Genomic DNA, 17,487 nt, shown 5'->3' with positions numbered 1-17,487 from the left:
TTTACTTTTCAATCTACAGATTTCATATTCTGGTTTAATTTCAAATAACAATCATCATAATAATCCTGCTGTAAAGTTGAAGCTGCCATGCTGCTTATAATTATTAAAACCATTAAAGCTTCTGTAAACTTTGGAGACGACTCAACAATGAAATGTGTCAGAAATATCTGAAATACTTCGTGTGTCATCTCTATATGTTTGATGTTTGCAAACATGCACTGGTTTAAATTTTGTTACGTTTAAACATAATCGTATCCAGCACAACTGGATCGATTTATATTTTGATTTACTGAACTGCTACAAAGCTTTGCATTTCTTTCTCCTGTGACTTGATGAACGAGTTTCCTGCAGCAGCTCCGCTGGGTTTTGGTGACAGTGTGTTGAAGTGTGTTCTGTTTGATTCAGCAGGTTGTGGGATTAGATTAGATTACTATGTTCACACTGGAAGTTTAAAGTAGGAAGTCATTTTTCATAGCTAACCTCTGTCCCCTGTGTGTGTGTGTGTGTGTGTGTGTGTGTGTGTGTGTGTGTGTGTGTGTGTGTGTGCAGCTGGTATACTGGGCCAGTCAGCAGCAGGATCAGGATGAGAAGATGGCTGGCTGTGTGTTTCCAATGGGACCAGAGAGCTTTCAGCGCTTCACGCCGGACTCCCTGGCGGCCATCGAGCAGCGCATCGCCCAGGAGGAGGCCCGACGCAACAAACACTACCAGGAGGTGCGTCAAAACAAACACACACTCACACAAGCACAACAAGATGCTGGAGGGTAAACGTGGAAATAAAGAAGTGAGCCGTCATAAGCAGACAGATGTGAGATATTTCAGATGTGGTTTGTGTGTCTGTGTGTGCGTCAGGACCTGGGCGACGTGGAGCTCCCCCGGCCCCGGCCCGATCTGGAGGCAGGAAAACAGCTGCCACGCATCTTCGCTGACATCCCATCTCATCTGGTGGGCGTTCCTCTGGAAGACATCGACCCATACTACTTCAAAGACAAGAGGGTAGGTCACCCAGAGAAAGTGTGTGCGTGTGTGTGTGTGTGTGTGTGTGTGTGTCCTGGATTGCTCACAAATCTGTTTACATGGTAATATTGTGGAGACTTAACCATGTAAATAGGACAAATCAGCTGACTTCAGACTTCATGTAACCAAAAATATTTAGTCAAAACTGACTAACCCGATTCCACAGGAAAGCAGGTGGAAGACATTTTTTATTTAATTTTTTTTTGTTATATTTGATAAGTTATCTGATTAATATCGTGGGTTGATGTGAGATACAAATAGGGATGGGTATCGTTTAGGTTTTATCCGATACCGGTGCCAAACCGGTACTTTTGAAACGGTGCCGGTGCTTAAACGGTGCTCAAACCGGTGCTTAAAGAATGAAGAACACAAAATTGGTCCAAAAACCTCTCATGTTCAGCTGTTTTTTTGTAAAAAGATAACAATGTTAGCCTTTTCTGCAGCTATAGGGCATATATGGTATCACTCTTGGCTGGAAGCAGCTTAAACAATGGAAAAAACACAAACTTTGTCCAAAAACCTCTCATGTTTAACTGTTTCCCACTTTTTCTTTGGTCATTTTAGCCTTTTTGTCCAGGGTGAAGGGAGTATCTGCCATCAAACAAGAAGACAGCCGCATGTAGCTATGATGGTGTTTGCTAGTTCACCTTACATGCATTAATGTAATAACGTGGTTAGCCTACTCAACGTAAATTACACACGAACAACATTAAGCTACTCACGCAGAGAAGAACGGCTGCTGCTGCATCATCATCCTCATCATTTCTGCTACACTGGCAGGGCTAGGGGCCAGGACTCTCCTCTTCGGGTTTTTGGGGGATGTTGCTAACTCCGGGTCCGATAACAGGCACCACACCCGCAGTAGATGTGCTCTGTGTGAGGTCTCGCAGCAAGCTATCAAATACGGCGCATTTCTCGGCTTTAAAAAAAACGCTATGCGTCGCCAGGTGTTTCATCAGATTTGAGGTGTTACCTCCTTCGACAGTATCACAGTATCAGCTTAAAGCACTTGTTGCAGCTGCTGAGTTTGCATCTTTTGCTGTGAAGTACAGCCAGACTTTTGACCGCTTCGCCTTGGGCGTTTTTAATCTGTAGCTCTGCTCTAAAAGAACGTACGTACCTGGACCCGCCTACTATCCTCGGAAACGTAAAATGATTGGCTAGAATCTAAAGTGTATCACATCTAAGGAAAAAAAAGCACCGAAAAAAAGCACAGAAATAAAGCACTGAAATGTGCGCTGCCTTTCGGTCTGGTTACTACCGTTTATGTCAGAACCGGTGCCATCATGGCACCGGATACCGGTACCCATCCCTAGATACAAACCATCCCAGAAGTCCGTGCTTTGGTTTTGGTGAGTGGATTTCTATTATTTTTTAGTCTGCGATGGCGCAGACACTCTAGGACGATATCCTCCCTGTGATTGGGAAAAGTTGGTGATTTTTCAGTGATTGCATTGAATTTTTTCCTGATTCTGGGGCAGAAAAGCTCTCAGACAGATTGGCGAAGGTTTGGAAATAACTGCCGTTAACAGACTCCAACATGTTTCAGTCGGTCGGAGTCAATCTGCACCGAACTCATCTGCGATGCATCTCTTTGAAATAGTTCTCGATTGGTTGCTTCTGGTTATTTTCTGAGCCCCTCAGGAGGAGGCTCAGAAAATAACCTGTCTCAGATCTGAAGTTCTGGTTGTGAGCAGCTAATGTGAATTGTTTTTTGTATGTATATTTTAAGATTTTACAACACATCGCACAGTTTTGTGATTTTTGCCAGTTTTTCACAGTTAAACATGGTTTTATCACAAACTGATTGCGTGTATATTTGCCAACTTAACCCCCTTCAATCACAAACTGTTGGAAACACACTGATAGCAGACTGACTTCATCCTGTTGCCACTTTATTGGCGTCTTGGTGAAAGTTGCTTTAAAGGCTTTAAAAGTCATTTAGCTTAAATGTTTATGGCTTTGATTATTTTGGTTTTTCTGCAGTTGAGCCACCGTTTTCTCTCTGTAGATGTAGCTGTAGCATCATTTAGCACTAATTAGCCAATATGCTTTTCTCTAGCTAAGACTGTTAGCATTGGCCACAGATCTCCAAACCAGACGGTGGCTCGTCCAGGAGTTAGTCAGTCTTTGGGACTGACTAACTCCTGGCGCCAGCCTCCAGTAGAGCCTGCCAGGAACAATCTACATACTATTCTCAAAATTTATGTAAACTAAACTGCAAATCTACTGTTACAGAAAATGCTACATGTATCAGATCTTATGGTTTGTTACATTTCAGAGAACTAAAATAATTTAAAGTAGATTCATCACTTCATTATTTACAGAAAGATTATACATGAAAAAATCTTAAAGCCATAGAGATGAACAGTTTACCCACCCGAAAACCACAAACCCAAGACACAGCACCCATATTATTTAGAAATTAATTCTAAGGAATAAAAATGGAGGCCTTGGCTCCCTGGTTCACTGCTTTAGAGCCTTTTTTGGCAGCACAGTGCATTATTAATAAAATCTGTGTATTTATGTATTTTTCTGTCTGGTTCTCCTGCAGACGTTCATAGTCCTGAACAAAGGGAAGGCCATCTTCCGTTTCAGTGCCACATCCGCCCTCTACATCTTCAGCCCCTTCCACCCTATCCGGAGACTCGCCATCAAGATCCTCGTGCACTCATATCCTTAAGTACACAAACTCTGCTGCTACTGTCTGCACTTGCCTTATGATGTGCAGAGAAATGGCTGCGGGTGGGGGTCAGGGGTCAGTTACAGAGGAGCCTCCAGTGCTTTCAGTGTGTGCTGAAGGATGCTGTGTGAGAGAAGCCAGGCCACCCTGACGGCAACAGAAGCAGTCGTTGTGGTTGTTGTTTTGCCTTCGTCTGTGCTTCACTGCGTCTCTTTGTGACTGACGGGGCAGCGATATCTCGGATACTGTTTTATTTTGATCACAACCATCAACACGCAGTCCCGTATAAAGAGAGCATCACACATAGTTTCACAAGATTAGAGGGTTAGAAAAGCTTAGCTTCATTCTTATCAGAAAATATTCAAATTAAAATCAGAAAATATTCAAATTTATCAGAAAATATTCAAATTAAAATCAAAAAATATTCAAATTTATAAGAAAATATTCAAATTAAAATCTGAAAATATTCAAATTAAAATCAGAAAATATTCAAATTAAAATCAGAAAATATTTAAAATTAAAATCAGAAAATATTCAAATTAAAATCAGAAAATATTCAAATTAAAATCAGAAAATATTCAAATTTATCAGAAAATATTCAAATTAAAATCAGAAAATATTCAAGTTAAAATCAGAAAATATTTAAAATTAAAATCAGAAAATATTTAAAATTAAACTCAGAAAATATTCAAATTAAAATCAGAAAATATTTAAAATTAAAATCAGAAAATATTTAAAATTAAAATCAGAAAATATTTAAAATTAAAATCAGAAAATATTCAAATTAAAATCAGAAAATATTTAAAATTAAAATCAGAAAATATTCAAATTTATCGGAAAATAAATATTAATATAAACTAAAAGTCAAGTTTAAAGGGCAGGAGGGTCTAAGACAAGGTTGCATCATGGGAAATGTAGGCTCCAAGAGATTTGAACGTAATGTTTTAGTCTCTGCTGCTTTTCTTAAACAAACAAACAAATAGATAAATTAGATAAGGATTTTAATGATTAATTGTTATATGTGAGTATTTATTGGTAGTATTGGATTTCAGGTTGTTGAGCAGTATTAGGATTTGTCATTGTTTCCGTATTTTAGAGGTACGAGAACGCGTGAGCTGATCACAATAACAATCCCAGTCGCACTGATGATGATGATAATTATTTATTATGCTCCTGCTTTTTACAGAATTGGCTCGGGCAGTTATGTGAGCATTGATTGTACAGCAGTACATCTAAGGTCCTTAAAGATAAAAGACAGGGGACAGCTTCCTGGTGTTTGTTGAATGTGCTGATTGGTTGGCACCACAAAAAGTCAAGATCCTGTAAATCTATGTGTACATACCGTGTATGCATGTGGGCCTGGCACACAGCCGGATTAATGATGCTGTAAGTTAACTGAAGAGATAAAGGTTTAAAGGTGCAGCTCTGTGCTGACAGGTGAACGTACACAAAGTCTGTGTGATGGGTGGCATGCTAACTGCTCAGCTTATGTTATGTTGAAGGATAGCAGACCTAATGCTAACACACTTTCACTGCAGATCAAAACTCATTATTCTGCAAACCTGCTGGAAACACATGAAACGTATTTAACAGTACGATGAGTTCCTCTCTCTGGCCAGAAGAGGGCAGCTCCTCTGGAAACAACCGTACTACTCACTTGATTTTTCTCTCTTAGAAAATATGTCAGTAAAATACTCAAGTAAATGTACTTTGATTCCTAACGGTCCTATTCATGCTCTGGTGTAGTGGTGTAGGGCAGCGGTCCCCAACCCCCGGGCCTCGGACCGGTACCGGTCCGTGAGTTGTTTGGTACTGGGCCGTGAGAGTTGAGGCTCAGGTGTGAAATGTATAGTTTTCAGGGTTTTCAGCGTTATTTTGTTATTGTTTTTATCGTTTACTCGGTTTTCCTGGGTCTTTTCACGTGTGTTATGAATAAATCTTCTTTTTTTCAGTACCGGTACTAGTTTTATTTTGTTGTATTTATCCGCGACACCTTAAAGGCCGGTCCATGAAAATATTGTTGGGCATAAACCGGTCCGTGGCGCAAAAAAGGTTGGAGACCGCTGGTGTAGGGGACCATTTGGTGGGGCAGCACCAGCCAATCATATGTTTGAAAGGAGCGGAGGTTGCTGCGTGTGGTAGGCGGGGGACTGTGCCACCCCATGGTTCCAGGTGTGGATACGTCCCTGACAGCAAAGCTCACATTTGAATATTCCAGTTGTGTTAGTAAACGTATCTTGTTAATTAAGGCACTAAGGTTCTCATAGCTTTCAGAAATGTTCCATATTTCACTGTAATCAAAGTTGCGTACGATTAAAATATCTGTTAGCTTAACTCACAGATGTGTAAAGTTAAACTAAGCAAGTGTTTGCTGTCGGTAGTTCAGATGATTTTTTTTCAGCGAGGATAGTTAAAAACTGCCATCCTCATTAATATCAGTTAAAAGCAGATGCTTTTTGCTAGCCAATCGAGGTGGGAATCACCATACAACTCACGATACGATATTATTGCAATTTTTTAAAAATATTTTGCGATATTCAGATTCTGTACATAAAGGTAAACTTTATCAATATTCATTTTCTCTAATATCAAAGTCTCACACTCAGTCTTTCTCTCATTTCAGTTTGATTGTTGACAAACTGAACGGTTTGTATTACAGTCTAGTCCAACTTAACTGAATCAACCATCTGGTACAATTATAGCTATTCTGAACTATGCAGTTTATGAAAACTATGCAGCCCCTTCAGCAACTGAAGAATTTGAAAGTAAATTAAAACAAAATATAATTTTACATTAAATAAAAAAGGTTTAAACTTAATTAAAATAAAACATGTCTTAAATTAAAATAAGTAAACTGTCATGTTTATTGCTGCCAAAAACAAGTTAAACACATTTGGACAGTGAAGGAATGTCAGGATTCTTGCTCAGAAAAAGGATCAACATGCTCTGAAGTCAGAGCACAAAAACCTTTTTTGTAACAAAATATCGATTTCTGCTGTCCCTGTATCCATACATTATTAGCAAACAAAATATCACCATGCTACACAGTATCGATTTTCCCCCCCACCCCTACTAGCCAAGCCAGCTAGCTGGTCCAAAAGTGACATCTAGTTTCAGACTGCTAAGATGATCCTGGGCTAAACGGGTCGGTCTGCACAAAGTCTGTGTTCAGCTGATTCTTAACAAATCAGATCTGGCTGTAAACAGTCAGGGGATGCCTTTTATGAATAAAGTGAATACGTTGACTTATTCAGCTAAAGGCCAATTCCTGCATTTCTGTGCTCAAAACTCTTTAATGTCACAGATTAGCTCTTTTCTCATTATAAGAAAATGGAAGCAGAAAAACAAAAACAAAGCGACTGTTCAGCGTTTTATGGAAAAAAGTTAAACAAATGTAAATTATTAATGTGAAATAAAAAGACTTTTTATTTGATAAAAATACATAAAATAGCATCACTCTTATCAGAATATGTTTATGCAAGACATTACAGGTCTGCATACCAATCGTCATCAGATATTTGTAGGAGACATTAACGGTGTGATCGTCTCTTTACATCCTCCAGTGCTGAGTTTATACTGGGCCCCACAGCTGGACGGTCTCCAGGCACACGCACAGTAATGACAGCATATTAAGTGATCATGTCAACTGACTGTGTGTGTGTGTGTGTGTGTGTGTGTGTGTGTGTGTGTGTGTGTGTGTGTGTGTGTGAGAGAGAGAGAGAGACAGATTCAGAGGGCTCGTGCTGTCGGTCGTATTTCTGAGCCAGGATCATCTTGAGCTGTCTGGTGAGCCGTAAACATGGCCAGTAAATACTGCACAGCCTTCATCAAGGTGGCACACAAGCACACACAGAAACACACAAAAACACAGGCATTACAGGGACACACACACACAGAAATATTGTGACTATAATCTCTCTGCTGACCAAATCTCTGAGTTTGTTCCTGGAGGAGTGTCGACCTTTGACCTTTGACTTATAGCCTGTCAGGAGCTCTTAATATGTTTGCTTGTTGTGGTTTCTTAACACCTGTAGGCAAGCCTGAGTGTCGTCTGGATTTAAAGATTAAGAAGTGGTGAAATATACATATTGTATATGCACATGTGACAAATTAAAGGAAAATCTGAATAAATTAATGAATTAAAAAAACACATGAATGCAGGTGTTTCCACACAGGTGCTCTGCCTGTTGTAATTGAGCAGTTACCATCCATTCATGCTCGGTGGAGTGTGTAAAAATGCTGAGCACACCCAGCTGATCCTGATTTTGTTACAAGCTGTCATGAGGAAAAGGTCTAAGTGACTCTGAAATGGGGGCATTTATGTGACGAGCGTCACTGTCAGCTTCTGGCTCAGCTGCTTTCAGCAGGAAGATAGATGGAGCGTCAAACTGAATTCTTCCAGTAGCCACCAGGGGGCGATGCCTGCAGTTGGAGAAAGACTATAAAGTCTACACAAAAGCCTTTCCCTGACTTGAACTCTGTAAACTGCTCCGTTTGTCACCTCAGTCGCTCATTTTGGGTCATAATGGAGGAAAAAATAAACCCATTTTTATACATTTTATTATTTAAGGTTCAGGAAAGAGGATTATCTGGGATCAGCCAATGAGCACTTGATTTCTCAGTCAGACCCGCCCATCTCTCGTAGTGATGGGAAATATGAGTAATAGAAAACTCCAGCATTCACAACAGGACTTGAGAAACTATAGCGGGTGACATCAGTGCGGCTGCATCAGGTCAAATTCAGGTTTCACATTCAGATTGTCACGGCTAACGGGGTGAGCCGCGTGGAGGAAATAAATGATCCAAGCACAGGCACTTGCAAAGATGCCAAGGTAGTTTATTGCAGAGTAAACACAAGGTGAAAAGGAACTAAAGGTAACCTAAACTGGGACAAACTACAGAACAGCAAACATGAACACGAACACGAAGGAAGGTGAGCAAAGGCACAGGAAGGTGGACAGCAGGTTGACAGACCAGTGACCAGCAGAGTAGACACGACTTAAATACACACAGAAGAACACAAGGAGATTACACACAGGTGGAAGTAATTGACAAGACGAGACAAGGGAAGCAAAACTGAATACACTCAGATAAGACGCGGACCTTCACAATAAAACAGGAAACAATTCACAAGGACGCAGACTTGACACCAAACTAAATCTACACAAAACACGAGGGCACAAGACACAGAACCTAAGAACAAAACCCTAAACCAGAATAAATTAAAACATAGGATGTAATATTAAAAACAACATAACAAAAGAATCAGAACACAAGTCATAATACAGAAGAATACTGAAACATAAGGAACTGAATGAAACAATCTAGAACCGTAACACAGATTCATTGCTGAGCAAAATTATGTGACAAACAAGAAAACCTCCATAAAAACTGGAGCGGGTTTAAAAAGACTTTAAGGCAACCAATAAAATAAATGCATTCGTCTTTCATAGTCTGTATCCCAATTCAGGGTCTGCAGCCTCAACGATCCTCAAGGGTCGCGTACTCAAAGACCGCTAAGGCCGGAAGTGCGAGGCTTGTGAAATGGGACGGTCTAGCCTCCGTCGCGCTGCCCAGGTTGCCTAGCAACCATGATACTAACGGCTGGAAACGTTTCATACAGCTTTGTTTGACAGAAATGAAGGAGAAAATCTTTTGTTTGTTTCTACATGAGCTTTGATCATTCTCTGATTAAGCTCAGCTATTGAGCGGTGTATATTTTAAAGTAAAGGTTTTAAAACCAAGTTAGTACAAACGTCACTAATGTCACATGACTTTGCCGACATGTGGCCAACAGTAATGTTTTAATGTTCCTCGTTATTAAACATTTGCACATAAATAAGTGACATAATATTCAGTACTTACTTAAAGTTTACTCTTCGGGCGCCCCTCATCCGCTGTTTTTTTTCGGCAAAATTATCCACACCCACCGCCGCGCTATGCATTCTGGGATATGTTGGGCCACGAAGTCTACACCGCCACGTCCTTAAAATTCAGGGAAATGAAGGACGCATTTGAGGGACGCATTTCGAGCAGCCTTTGAATTGGGACAGCCTTCGTCGCGTCGCGGTGACGTAATCGGCCTTAAAATGCGGCCTTTAAGGCTGCAGACCCTGAATTGGGATACAGCCATAGCATCTGTATTCCGGGACAATTTAAGCTAGGAGTTTTCACCGTCACCATCCTGGTGTTTAACTGGAAATGCCGACTGTAAAACTAAGGAACACTGAATGCTCATTGGCTGATGGAATATTGTTTCCTTTTTGACAAAATAATAATGTTGTGTTTACAAATACTGAGCTCGTAAAATCAAAAGAAAACAGTTTCCTTGAGGTTACAGGAAGTGAGAAGTAGGCTAATTTTCTGAGGAGTCGCCCCCTGCTGGCAATTAACAAGAATGCAGAATTAAGTCACTTCAGTTTTAGGATCTGTAAGCTCCAACTTGGCGATGCTGTACTGTGGTATTGACTAACTTTTGCGGCCACACTCGAGGCCATTCGAGGAACAGAGTCAGCACGAGGCTGTCGTTATGAAAGCAAATGCACATTTCGAGTTCAGTGGTTTCCAAACTGCAGACGCGCTGGTTTACAAAAACCTGGGGGAAAAAGGCGATGAGTCATCGCTCTGCATACACTCGGCAAATGTGCGACTTCATGTGCGGCGAAGAGAACGATTCAGGCCTGAAGGCTTGACTTCTGCGGTGAGGGGTCAAGGGTGACGGCGTTGTTCTGTAGGTGGGGCTGGTTTGATGGTGTGGTTTAGTGGTAAGAGTCACTTCAGATCAATTGTTGACCCCGCCCCCTCCCCAATGTAAGGGTCACTTTCATTGTTTCTATAGACGCTACAGAAACCAGCTGGCTCTCCACAGAGAGAAATGATTGGTTCATTAATCATAGTTACTGACAGGAAGTTTATGGCAGCAATTATGATAACATTTTTTAAGCACACAAATCACTCGATCCTGCCTCTGAATGGTGAAGATGTCTTAGTTTAACTTTCCCAGTTTGCTGTTACAATAAAGTCTAAGTTGTATTTTTTTTTGTGTGTGGCTGCTATTATGACTTTATTATGACTATATTTGCATAGCTAGATTATTAAAATAAAAGACACATGATTAATTTGCATTAAAATGGAGCTAAACCACATTAAATGTATCCTTACTGTTAGTTACAAAGAAATCCCAACTTTGGTTGTGTGTAGTTTATGTTGGCCTGCTAGTTATACAGATCTGAGTTTAAACCCAGAGTGGAAAACAGGCTCCACCTATAAGTGTGCAACCCAAACCAGTGTTGGTCAAGTTACTTGAAAAAAGTAATCAGTAAGTAATTACTGATTACTTCCCCAAAAAGTAATCCCGTTACTTTACTGATTACTTATTTTCAAAAGAAATTAATTACTTAGTTACTTTGTTACTTTTTAAAAACACGATTTACAACCTGAATAGGTGATAAAGTGATAGATCTTTCAGCCCAATTCTACTTTTTCTGCATAATCATCATACAAAATGTAATCAAATGGAAAAGTCTCTTTTTAAAACTTGTTTTATTAGTTTTAATCTTTTAACTTTATGCATCAAGCAAAAATTTAATTATCTGCAACATTCTCTGACTGGAAGAAATTAGTTTAACATTTAAACCTATTTTCTGCACATTCCAGCACATAAAATAAAATATTTTTTGTGTTTACACTCAGTCTTTCAAATAGATGCAAGTAAAACACAGCAGAAAATAAATAAAGTCAAAGACTAGCGGTCCTGTTGCTCTATTTTCACCTGTAAAGCAGGAGTAGAGTAGGCGGAGGGTTACTCTGGTGCAGGTGTGCAGCGGTCAGTGGAAGAATCCGCGACTTTCTCTGTGAGTTTCCCATTACGTCGTAGCTACTCGGTGCTTGTTTGGAAGTTTAGGGGTTTTTTTCGCTGTAAAAAGAAGTTTTCTTCCCACGCACAACGGACACTAATGTTTTTGTCACTTTTTATGGAATCAAACTCAAAGTAAGGTCAGTACTTCCACGCTTTAAACACTGCACGCTCATACTCTCTCTGCACTCGATATATGATCCATTGTTGATCTGCACACAGCTGTTGTCACCAACGTCGCACTCGCTTACGTCACTGTCATGAGACATTCTCGCAAAAAAATCACGGTTTTAGTAACGCAGTAACGCAGCGTTCCTACAGGAAAGTAACGGTAATCTAATTACCGTTTTTGCAATAGTAATCCCTTACTTTACTCGTTACAAGTAACGCTTTACTGCCAATCTCTGATCCAAACTACTGGAAAGATTTTCAAAGTGTGAAAGCTGCTTTGAAGAATTGAATATCTTCAAATTTTCAATCAAATTAATTATTAATGCTGGTTGCTGGTAGCAACAATAAAGCTACATGTGAAGGTTTTGCAGCTCCACTGAGGACTGTAAAAACATGTAATATGAAATTAACATCGCCTTGAAATTAAGATACCGTCATTAGATGTGAACCTTTACTTCTAAACGATGCACGAAAGTCAGCTTTTTCCCTACTGGTTTTACTGGTTGGTACCACGTATGATCAAACTGGGCTTCATGTTGGTCAGGGTTAAACTGCAACAATGAGTCATATCCTGTCTGGTTTCCATTTGATGCCATGAACGAGAGGAACTGAGTACTTTTGAGTACTTTTATGTAAAATTATAATCTGTTGTTGTTGTTGTTGACTGAAATAAACATTTCAAAAAAAAAAAAAAAAAAAAAGTGACACACCGAGGACAGTCTGAAGGAAGCTCCCATCTTTAAGCATTCTCTGCTCTAAATGTCATCATAATTTACAAATGAAACATTTGTTTTTTATTTAATAAGCCTTTCAACTACAGATTCAGACCATAAACCCATCAGGAGAGCATTCACTGAGGTCAGAGATCAAGTTGAGCAGCAGGCTCGTTTTCTCATAGACTTCCATACCAAAAGACTCGCCCCCTGCTGGACATCAGGAGGGTAGCAGTTCTAAGGCCCTTTCAGCTACATAATGATTTATCGAGTTAATTTCAGACTGCAGATGATAACTGCTTCCATAGATTGTTTAGTTGAGTGCAGGGGCTGATGTTAAATGTGAATCCAGATGTACTTTGGACGCTTTACAGACTTTCGAAGTTAGAGGCTATAGCTGAGGGTTTTTGGCCCGTCGCCCGTGCACCAGCTCCACGCTGGCGTCCGCCTCAGGCCCCAGACGCCAGACCAACATGACAGCTATTACTTCACACCCAAAACTCAACCCACCCCCCTTATCCTCACCTCACACCCGTCTATTTTTACCGTGGGAGGCGGCTGCTGGTGTTGAGAGACGTTGAGCTGGCGGACACGCTGCTGTTGTCAGGGGAATAAGTGGGTTCAAGAGGTCATCGATGGAGGTGCGGCGCTGCTGATGTCCACGGTGTGTGTGCGTGCTGTTCTGAGAGATGAAATAAAAATTAGTGTGTGTTGTGTGGAGGAGGTGCGCAATGTAAGGGTACAAGCTGCGGTGCTGAAGTGGAGTTTTAGTACGTGTTTGTGCTTTAGAAGTGTTTGTGTGTGATCAAGTCTGTTCTGGATTTGTGCCCAACCACAGTGGCGCCACTATGACAAGCCGCTGTTTGAGGTGGACACACACAAATACACTCATGAACCGCTGTGATATTAGAATACAGCGATTGTGTTTTTCTGAAGGCAAACCGTGTTATTTCCCATGGGGCCTTGCTCCTGAGGACAGTCATTTGATTTTTGCATCCCATGAGGCATTGCTGTGGGACTCAGAGCGGCTCTGCAGCCACCAGCTGCAGTGCCATTGTGTTTTAATTGTGTTCACGTTGAACCAAAGTGAGTCAATAAGCTTTGTGTTTGTTGTGTGTTGTTGAGTTGTTGTTGTGGATTTGTGTGAGCTTTAAAGTCATGTCTGTTAAACCTCTGAAGTCCAAGTCATCATAGTTGGTAACCCAACCATCACCCTATATTTTGGAGAATTGTGTTTTGGAAAGAAAAAGTGATTCATATCAATCAGAATAATTATTTTCTTTATTTCATGATTATCAAAAAATGGGAGAACAAATCAATAAAAACAATATTCTGGTTTGTTCTTATATATTATGACCAAAGTTAGGACCTTTATTTTTTTATACTAGCTTTTGAGGCAACGTAACATCAACTTTTTAATGATTTGTATGTATTTATACAGCGCTAAATCCCAACAACAGTCCCCTCAAGGTGCATTATATTGTAAGGTAGACCGTACAATAATACATACAGAGACAAACCCAACAATCATATGACCCCCTATGAGCAGCACTTTGGCGACAGTGGGAAGGAAAAACTCCCTTTTAACAGGAAGAAACCTCCGGCAGAACCAGGCTCAAGGAGGGGCGGGGCCATCTGCTGTGATTGGTTGGGGTGAGAGAATGAAGACAGAATAAAAGACTCTTCTGAGTTTATCCTTTTGGTTTTATGGAATTTCCTCTTCCTAGCCCCTCTTTCAAAATAAAAGCCTTTAGGACAGGCAGTGGCATATGTTTAACTGGAAAAAATGAGGGAAGAATGGCGGAGATGGACAAATGTGGAAAGAAGGAGAGAAAAAATAAAACCGGGGTAGATTATAGACAGGAAGACAGATCCCGTGGTGGGTGTGGGAGGTATAATGATATTACCGGTATGGTGGCCTGGGAAGTCCATAACAGCAGGTCTATCATTACCCCATAATTAGCTTCTGGCTCTGTGGCGGCGGCGGTGAGGGGACATTTGCGTTGTTTGTCAATTGGTAACAGTATTATCTCGCCGCCTGCCACAACGCTCCAGCAACATCATTACAGCCGGCACTCAATCAACAATTACCCCGCCGCTCAAACAAGTTTCAGCTGGAGTTTGGGCCGCTTTCACACAGGGAGTATGTTCCTTCTGCCAAATTACAATAATTATGATTCATTTATAGCTGTGATTGACAGCTGAGCGAGGTCTCATGAAGTCTCTCCCACCTCACCGTGCGCGGCGTGTTGAACGTGGCAGGTGAAGCTGATATTTAACATGTACTGTTGCTTTCTGACAGTTTGGAAAGTTACTGCTCCCCATTATATGATGATTAGACAAGAGTGGGCCTTTTCTCCCATCGCCGCTGTTAATGGCATATTAATTTGCTGTATTGAATGTGGCAGGCATTGGAGGGGAGCGCTGAAACACACATGCTAACTCGACACAGCCTTTCAGTTCACTTCATCTTTATTTAAGCCCTAATGGGAAATCAGTGAAAGGCATTTAAAAAAAACAGCACATGTAAAATCACTTCGGCATGTTGTGGCAAAAAGAGACATTTTTACACTTACATTTCAGGCGTTTAGCTGACACACTCCAGAGAGGCGCACAATGAGGGAACGAGTCATAAAAGCCTCGGTTCCTCGATCACCAGCGTCACACTGAAGACATTTCCATTTTACATTTGAGCTGCTGCTTTTATCCGCGCTGACTAAGAGCTGAAAATCACAGAAAAGTATACTAAATTGACTCTCTCGCAGTTCTCTTTTGTTCTCTGTGCTAAATTTTGACCTCTGTCCAGCCAACAAACTATACAAGACTATTTGCAAATTTAAGGTTGGTGCAGGTAGAATATCTGACTGTTTATCCCATCCAGGCTGTTTGTCAAGAGCTTTGTAACACAAACTCAAGAACTATCATTTAGAATAGAATAGAATAGAATTCAACTTTATTGTCATTGCACATGCACAGGTACAGGGCAACGAAATGCAGTTTGCATCCATCCAGAAGTGCTTTAGCCGTGATATAGATATATTACAATATATATTAGTAATAACATAGATATGTGAGTATATTACAGAAATGGGTCTATTATGATATTCTATAATGTACACGGTATGAAGTATGTTATGAATATGCTATAACTATAAGTATGTACAGGCTATGAACAGGATATAAATATGAAACTATACAGAAATCTGAGATAGGTCTCTCAATCACACCACCACACAGTACTGACCCACACATATAGTTCTTACACACACACTGGACATTCTGGACTTTGTTTACACTTCATCACTTAAATCACTTTAAGCATATTTGCACTGCACAAGACACTAAATAATGTGGATCGCACAACACTGGACATTATATTCTTCATTTCCAGTTAATACTTGTACAGCTGCTGTTATTGTGTATATATTATATATATAAATATATATATATATATATATATATATATATATATATATATATATTTATATTTCTTCATACATTCTTATATATTTCTATACTGTGTATTGTGTATTTTGTTGTACAGTTCTTTTATTTTATTTTCAACTTTAATTTATATATTTTATTTTATCTTATTCTTTCCCAGTTAAATTTACCCTTCATTCTAATTTGTGTTGTACAGTTATTTCATTTTTAACTTTAATTTTTATATTTTATTTTATTTTATTCCTTCCTAGTTAAATTTACCCTTTTTAATTTTCATATTTATTTCCTATCTTCTTCATAGCCTTTTCTTTTTTCTTTAGGTCACGAGCAGTTGTGTAAGCATTTCACTGCATATCGTACTGTGTATGACTGTATGTGACAAATAAAATTTGAATTTGATTTGAATTTGAGATATACAGCTATACAGAAATGTGAACTATGCAAGTTATAAACAGTTGTAGGATTAAAAATTATCGTATGTACAGAATGATTATTTACACTGAGCTATACAGTAGTGCAGTAAAGATAAGTGAGATATGTGGATAATTTCTACAGAGGCTATAAAGTGCTGGTGGTTGTGAATGGTGGTTCAGTCCATGTTATCCATTGTTGTCCATTGTGGGTGTGTGTATGTCCAGTCTATGGCTGTATCCCAATTCAGGGTCTGCAGCCTTAAAGGACGCATTTTAAGGCCGATTACGTCACAGCGACGCGACGAAGGCTGTCCCAATTCGAAGGCTGCTCGAAATGCGGCCCTCAAATGCGTCCTTCATTTCCCTGAATTTTAAGGACGTGGCGGTGTAGACTTCGTGGCCCAACATATCCCAGAATGCATAGCGCGGCGGTGGGTGTGGATAATTTTGCCGAAAAAAAACGGCAGATGAGGGGCGCCCGAAGAGTAAACTTTAAGTAAGTACTGAATATTATGTCACTTATTTATGTGCAAATGTTTAATAACGAAGAACATTAAAACATTACTGTTGGCCACATGTCAGCAAAGTTATGTGACATTAGTGACGTTTGTACTAACTTGGTTTTAAAGCCTTTACTTTAAAATATACGCCGTTCAATAGCTGAGCTTAATCAGAGAATGATCAAAGCTCATGTAGAAACAAACAAACAAATGAACAAAAGATTTTCTCCTTCATTTCTGTCAAACAAAGCTGTATGAAACGTTTCCAGCTGTTAGTATCATGGTTGCTAGGCAACCTGGGCAGCGCGACGGAGGCTAGACCGTCCCATTTCACAAGCCTCGCACTTCCGGCCTTAGCGGTCTTTGAGTACGCGGCCCTTGAGGATCGTTGAGGCTGCGTACTTTAAGGCTGCAGACCCTGAATTGGGACACAGCCCATGTGTTAACGTGGGTCAGATGTCAGGAGGCAGAGTTCAGGAGTCTGGACTCCTGTAGCGCCTCCCAGAGGGCAGGAGGGTGAAGAGTCCATGTGATGGGTGACTGGGGTCTGGTTGCTTTTGTGAACAATTTCACCTGATGACAAGCAACCTTCAGCAACCAGCTGCCAAACAGTTGGTGACTGGTCACTAGGCCTGGGTGACTGGGGCCTCATTAAAGTCACGTATCAAGGTGCAATTTGGGGTTGAAACAC

General features: G+C 40.2%; 1 protein-coding gene across 4 annotated transcripts in view; it reads left to right on the top strand.

Annotated features, from left to right (window-relative positions):
• The window catches only part of LOC146511891 (sodium channel protein type 3 subunit alpha-like), a 289,234-nt gene that overhangs the window by 65,858 nt on the left and 205,889 nt on the right, over positions 1–17,487 (top strand). For all 4 annotated transcript variants that reach the window (XM_085171634.1, XM_085171632.1, XM_085171635.1 and 1 more), the window contains exons 2-4: positions 550–714; positions 853–996; positions 3,572–3,690. In XM_085171634.1, coding sequence (XP_085027760.1) covers positions 592–714; positions 853–996; positions 3,572–3,690 — 386 coding nt within the window. In that variant the 5' untranslated portion in view covers positions 550–591. The remainder of the gene's footprint in view (positions 1–549; positions 715–852; positions 997–3,571; positions 3,691–17,487) is intronic.

The sequence above is a fragment of the Neolamprologus multifasciatus genome, chromosome 9 (genome assembly GCF_963576455.1).
Source record: "Neolamprologus multifasciatus chromosome 9, fNeoMul1.2, whole genome shotgun sequence".
NCBI lineage: Eukaryota > Metazoa > Chordata > Actinopteri > Cichliformes > Cichlidae > Neolamprologus > Neolamprologus multifasciatus.
The sequence above is the reverse complement of the archived record's forward strand: the minus strand, read 5'-3'. Positions and strand labels throughout refer to the sequence as shown.